This window comes from Nilaparvata lugens, unplaced genomic scaffold, assembly GCF_014356525.2.
Source record: "Nilaparvata lugens isolate BPH unplaced genomic scaffold, ASM1435652v1 scaffold8289, whole genome shotgun sequence".
Lineage (NCBI taxonomy): Eukaryota > Metazoa > Arthropoda > Insecta > Hemiptera > Delphacidae > Nilaparvata > Nilaparvata lugens.
In genome coordinates this window covers 1-7,245 of record NW_024094036.1, presented here as the reverse complement: position 1 = coordinate 7,245, position 7,245 = coordinate 1, and the positions used below count along the sequence as shown (strand labels likewise).

Here is a 7,245-nt window from a genome sequence, read left to right as displayed (position 1 = left end):
TATGAAGCTGAGCTTGACTGCGACGTTGCCATGTTGTGCGTTCCAGCCTTTATCTAAAGTAAGCCATGGAAATACCCTTGAAATAACCTAGAATAGTCACTTCTAGGTTATTTCAAGGGTATATTGGGGGTATTTCAAGGGTATATTATAAAGTAAGCCATGGAATACCCTTGAAATAACCTAGAATAGTCACTTCCAGGTATTTCAAGGTGTATATTAGGGGTAATTTAAGAGTATTTCAAGGGTTTTACTCACTTGTAGATCCGACAAAGTGTACAGTGCTGACAGGAATCTTATGCCTTGAGGATCACCTCGCAGCGGTACTGACCGATGCGGCCTCTTGGATGTTGTGGATGGAGAGCGAGAGAAGTGGACAGCAGTTGTATGTTGGAGCGCTCCTTGGCCTGACTGGTCGGAATGTCACCTGTGTAGAGTATGCTCGAGCCCAACCACCACATGATCACTGCATAAACTGCAACAAAAAACAATGAATTCTTTATTAATTCGTACAATGAGTATTATAAAATTACAGATGGAATCAAAAAGAGAATGCATTTATTCAAATGCTAATTAATATATAATTATTTGTTGTTGGTTATCCATCTTGTTTCCACTATTAAATTTTATAAAACTTTAAAGTGAAAAAGCACTCACATTCTTTGATGTGGCGACGTCCGTTTCGTGCTGGTATCGCACATTTTCAAGCCAAACAGGAACTGAAGTGTTTAGGTTATGAGGGTGAAATTTGGTGGGGGTGGAGGGGAGTTTTGGTGGTTAATGGAGGAGTATTTAAATGAGTTTGTCAAACAGGGTGGGGAGGAAATTGATTTGGTCATTTAGAATATTGTTTGGCTGTTGTTTGGTGTGTTTGTATATTTCAAACTGTTCTAGTACATTTAATTTCGTTTTTGTGGGAATATTGAGTAGTTCGAGTTTGTGTCTATGTCAGGGTGTGTGTGGTCAGTGGAGATGATGTGTTCTGCAAAAGTGGAATGGGAGAAGGATGGGTAATGGCTCTTGTGTGTTCTTTGAATCTTATATGAAATTTCTGGCTGTTTTACCTATGTAGAATTGCTGCAATCTCTACATTTAGCTTATAATTCCTGGTCTATTGTATTGATTTGATAATTAAGAACAATAAACTTACAAAATAGCAGCATCATTCAAGAAAATAAAATACAAGGTTGCATACAGAACCAAAAAACTCACTGAAAAAAACTCTTGTCCCCATACAACACCTCTCAAAATCAATACAATAGACCAGGAATTTATAAGCTAAATTGTAGAGATTGCAGCAAATTCTACATAGGTAAAACAGCTAGAAATTTCAATATAGATTCAAAGAACACACAAGAGCCATTACCATCCGTCCTCCCATTCCACCTTGGCAGAACACATTATCTCCACTGACCACACAACCCTGACATAGACAACACCTCGAAATACCCACTATTCCCACAAAACAGAAAATTAAATGTACCGTACATAGAACAGTTTGAAATATACAAACTCACCAAACAACAGCCAAACAATATTCTAAATGACCAAATCAACTTTTCCTCCCACACCCTGTTTGACAAACTCATTCAATACTCCTCCATTAACCACCAAAACTCCCCTCCACCCCCACCAATTTCCCCCTCCAACCTTAAACACTTCAGTTCCTTTTGGCTTGAAAATGTGCGATACCAGCACGAAACGGACGTCGCCAATCAAAGAATGTGAGTGCTTTTTCACTTTAAAGTTTTTAAAATTTAATAGTAATATAATTATTATTTAACGAAAATCCTAAATAAATGTTGCAAATCACCCCGAAGACTTCTGCTACTGCAGACATTGACAACAGGGTTAACAGCTAGATGGAAATTCGTTGAGAACTACTATCCTAAGCAACTAATTTTGGATAGTAGTTCTCATCGAATTTCCATCTAGCTGTTAACCCTGTTGTCAATGTCTGCATAGCAGAAGTCTTCGGGGTGATTTGCAGCATTTATTTAGGATTTTCGTTAAATAAAATTATATTATAGAAATGATAGGGAGAGAAAATAAGGTGACCTTGTGCTATTCCTCTCCCAATTAAGATAAGTTAAACCTGACCATTATAGAGTAGACACAGCCCATTGTATATTCATACTGAAAGTCGATAAAGCCAATCCACTGCCATATCGCCCAATCGTGACGTCAGCATCGGATAGAAAACTCTGTATAGTTTGTATACATTGTTTTCTATTTCAGCAGGAGTTTACCATTTCATGAATAATAATTTCCTTCCATCTGAAATAGACACAGTCAGCTTGGAAACAATGTAACAAACTCCCATGCAGAAAGTTTTCTATCCGATGCTGACGTCACGATAGGGCGATATGGCAGTAGATGTTGGCTTCAGAGGCTAGACTTCCCAGCGTGTCTATTCTATAACTGGTCTAAGGGTTAGACATAGTCCGAAATAGGTCATTGTAGTTGTTCACTTCACAAAATTGTCAATCCTCAATTATTTTCACAAAGTGGATTTTGAAATTTGGATGCTTCAAAACAAAAAAAAAATATTACACATTATTATCACTAAAATGTTATCTAAATTTGTGAGAGAGATAGTAGTACAAGGAGTATCCTTAGTTTTTCTCTCCCAATCAGTGCTTTATTGTAAGTTTTAGTATATAGCGTTATCGGAGCTGACACCTCGGTTCAACAACTTCTGTGCGAAAAAACAAGCTCATCCTTCACACTTAATTTCTAAGAGAAACAAAAATAACAACTATGTACTATAGTAGCTGTAGTACCTGAATAAATTAATTATTGTTTGTATAGAATTTGTTGTTTTATTATGATTGAAACTATTGCAACATTGGGTTATGTATAGAATGTGCAAAACTCAACTAATAAAAATTTTGAGTGTAAAATATGTAGGTATATACGTACGTATACGTATATTTACAACATGTCTATGCTTATACATGTAGGGGGTCCGGCTTACAGCTGAATTATACAGGGAGGGGGGCTTGAAGTAAAAGTTTGAGAACCACTGACTTAAGTTATCAATAAATCTGTGGTTTTTTGACAATTCTAGTCTTTTTCATTTATAATTATTATTATTGTTTTTATTATTATATTATTGATAGATTTAAATTGAAAATATTATTTTGGGATCACTGATTGATTATATCAATGTACTATTTCTATGGTTTTTTTAATATAAGTAAAACTTGACTCCTCCAGTCAAACCTTCTTAGAAGGTTTTGGAGAATTTATAATTCGTCTGGTTTATTTGAAATGTTCTACTGAAAGGAAATCTTCTTATCTTTTGTCATTCTTGCTTTTTTTTTATTATTGTTATTTGTTTTGTTTGTAAGATTTTTTTTTATAAGTGTATTTTTCATTTTTGTTTGTTTATTTTCTATAATAAACTCCCTTCTTCTGGGGTACCAGGACGAAGGAAAAAGGAAAGGAAAGGAAAAATTATTATTATTATTATTATTCATGGCGCTTAATTGTATAATGTAAGCTTCATTAAACTCACACAACATGCTACCTGTCAATTACATATATATTTTTTACATACAAGATTGGTTTTATTTAATACATTTTTCAATATAATTTTCTTAAAAGCTTATACGTCCAAACTACCAGACAAGGGCCTCATTCCCTCTTCAACACTACAGGGACAACTCTTTAATAGTATATCACCTATTTATTTTAAATACTTTCAAATTAGTTCAGTTTTCAAATCGTTTTTCAAAGAGTTATATATTTTTTTATGCCTGAATATAGGCTCCCTTCATAGGCGGTAAGTCTGTGCTTGGGCAAATAAAGATTGTTGTTACGCTGAGGAAACTTGTGAATGGGATGGTTGTCAGCAATTATCTCACTATTTCTTCTCATCTACATTGGAATGTCAACCATATATAAAGCTGGAAGTGTTAAAAGGTTGAGTCAGCGAAATATGGGCCTGCAAGAGTCTCTCCTCCCAGAGTGAGTTAAATTCCTAATCACTCTTTTTTGGATTTTAAAAATGTTTAATGCGCCAGGGAAGAGCCCCAAAAAAATTATCATACCTTATATCGAAAGGAGTATCCATGGTATAATAAAAGCCCTCTTTGAATTTGCCAACACACGAGTGTTACTTATGTTGGCAGTGCCAAAAAGAAAAATTGCTTTTACAATGAAGTTAACTGAACATTTCATTACTTCTATACTGTACTATGTCAAGTTATTTATTAAGTTATTTACTTAATCTATTGTAACATAAGTATTTAGTATAATTTATAATTTTGTTTCTGTTTGTATAGTTAAATTTCATTTTGTTCATTTTATTTTAATGATGTAATTTGCTTTTTGCGAAATAAATTCAATTCAATTCAATTGTAATTGTTGAATCTGTACGAATGGCGTAAATAGCATGACAGAGTCTTTGCTGTAATTTCTGTAGGTAGCCTTCCCATTCCAAATTATGTTGCACAAGCAAGCAAGAAACTTAGCTGAGTCTACATTTTCAACCCCATCACCCCCACCACGTGCACACTATCTCTATCATTCCTTCTTATACTAAAGTGAACAATTTTTGTTTTCACAGGGTTCTAAACCAAACCATTATTTCTAAACCAAATATTTAATTTCTCCCTAATTCCTTGTAATGTGAGATACCTTGAGTTATCAATAAATCTGTAGTTTTTTGACAATTTCTTAGTCTTTTTCATTAAATAAGACTATCATGCACACTGGACACTTGGATAGTTACCTGGATTCTCGACATGACAAGGCAGCATCACACTGTCCCCTACCACCACCGAGAACGACTTATTCTTTGACTTGAGTACAGGAGGAGGTCCTATCGGGGGGTTTTCGTCATCGTCATCACTATCTCCATCCTGGTCATCCTGGTAGCCATCGTCCGGGTTCTTTTCGTCTACTGGCACACCTGCAAACCAGAGAAATAACACTAAATTATTTCAAAATTACTAAATTATTTCAAAATCTTATCAGACACAAAAATGAAGTCCAAGAGGATATCAAGGCCAACATTCAGCCGGGAATAGATGCTTCTATAGTGGGGCATAATGGCAGTGGAGAAAGATAGAAGAACAACGTTGCCGATCCTCTGTCTTCAAGGCCAACATTCAGCGGGAATAGATGCTTCTATAGTGGGGTTATAATGACAGTGGAGGAGAAAGATAGAAGACAACGTTGCCGAATCCTCTGTCTTCAAGGCCAACATTCAGCGGGAATAGATGCTTCTATAATGAGGTTATAATGGCAGTGGAGAAAGATAGAAGAACAACGTTGCCGATCCTCTGTCTTGTCGTCAGTGCCTCCTATAGACGGTAGCTGATACAGATTATTGATGTAACATTAACTGTTCATTCTCGTTTAAAATAATCAATTATCCTATTATATTAAACATGGCATTGAAGAAGAGAAATGTTAACCTTGGCCCAGCACACGTCTTCGAAATTTCTAAAATTATTTGTAAGCTCTAACTATGTAAGTGTTCAAAAATAAAATTAAGCGAGCAATTTCTGTATCTTTATATCTGGCTTTTTTATATCTGGTTATTTATGTATGGATCTCGAAAACGGCTCTAAAGATTCACGAAATTTGGAACATAGTAGGTTTATGATATAAGATTCGATTGCACTAGGTCTCATCATTGAGTAAACTCGCTGAAACGACATTAAAAGGATAATTCATCCTGGCTGAAACAGCTGTGGATAGTAAAAAAAGTGAGTATGTGGAAAATTAAATATCGCATCCCCGGAATTCATAAGATGACATATAGCCAGCTGTGAAATATACACACGATCATTTTAGAGAAATTGTGTTCTGTTTATTAATAAATAAAATAACGAGCAAAGCTCGGTGCACGATATTATTTTATTAAGCAATAAATTATTTTTTTTTCAATAGTTTCAAAATGAATTTTCAAATATAAATATGAAATTCTTTGTTAATAACATTATTATATTCTACATTGTTGAAAGACCTGGCAAAAGAGCAAAGCGAGGAAGAGAGTAGCGCTATCTGCTTTCATGAATGTTAGACAATAATAGCAATACCATTGCTAATTAACACTGCCATTATAACGTGGACCTCACAACAGAGATCGAATGACGAGAGAATTTGTAATAATGGAAACGGTTCTCAACATTTCAACTCAGTAGTCCTTGCGCCAGTCAATTTGCCGTACAACATGTGCCGTACACCAAGTGTTGTTGCGGATTCGTATTTCGCAATTGTTTAGGTTTTCAGATTCAGATCCAGCACCCCCAAAACTTCGATCAAAAGTCAGATTTCCGAGAGATACTCAAAATGAGTCAGTTTTGGTCACTTTTATATATTTTTATAGTGCTCAAGGTCTCTCACATTAGTGCTAACTAGTAGTTCTGTGAACAGTAGACCTCGTTGTTATGTTTTCTCAAAAATAATAAATAATTTATCAATTTGAAATGTCTAGAAAAAATCCTAAAATAAACATAGAGCTTTCTGTCCTATCGTACCGTGACGTGTCGTCCCGGAATGTGAGTGTGAGCCCTGTTATCAGGTCTGGCTGCAACTGTCTACAACGTTGATCAAAAAATACATTTTCAAGATGTTCAATGTTTTGTTGACGGTAGTATTATATCCACTAGACAGCTGATTTATGATGAATAATCTATAGTCTTATTTTTACTCTAATATTGGCAATGAAGAAGGCTCCTTTTTCCTTTTATTTATTCTTGACATGCAAAGTTTCCAAAAACCTTGAATATCCGTCGACGCACAATTTAAAAAGGAACATACCTGTCAAATTTCATGAAATCTATTACCGAGTTTTGCTGTAATGCGCAACATATAAACATTTGAACATTGAAAATACCAAACCGTCGACTTGAATCTTAGACGCTCGGTCAATTAGCGTCTACGTTGTCGTTGCACCTACTTTTATGCAGTTTGCACTGAAATGAAAATAATAGACGAGAGTTTACGAAATCGCTCAAAAAGTTAGCACAGGTCATAGTGTTGTTGTGATCTATGATATTGAAAACTACTTTTTCCGTGATATAACTACTTCTGTGATTCATTTAGAGTGTAAAATCAACCTTCAAAATTCAAAATTTTAAATTATCATTCCTGGACCGAAAATCAAGTACGGAACGAAGCAGTGTATGATTACATAACTTTATCTTTTGGACAACATTACATCTTATCAAAATTTTGGAGAGAAATAGTACAGGCTCAGCCTAGTTTTTCCTCCAATGTCAGAATTTATTA

At 34.9% G+C, this 7,245-nt stretch overlaps 1 protein-coding gene across 1 annotated transcript; it reads right to left on the bottom strand.

The window, feature by feature from the left end:
- Window positions 1–293: 293 nt before the first annotated feature.
- On the bottom strand, window positions 294–4,936 carry LOC120349111 (the record flags this gene model as incomplete). Its single annotated transcript, XM_039419071.1, has 2 exons — window positions 294–472; window positions 4,736–4,936. Coding segments are annotated over 2 exons (380 nt in total), but the record flags the coding sequence as incomplete, so codon positions are not given.
- Window positions 4,937–7,245: the final 2,309 nt, after the last annotated feature.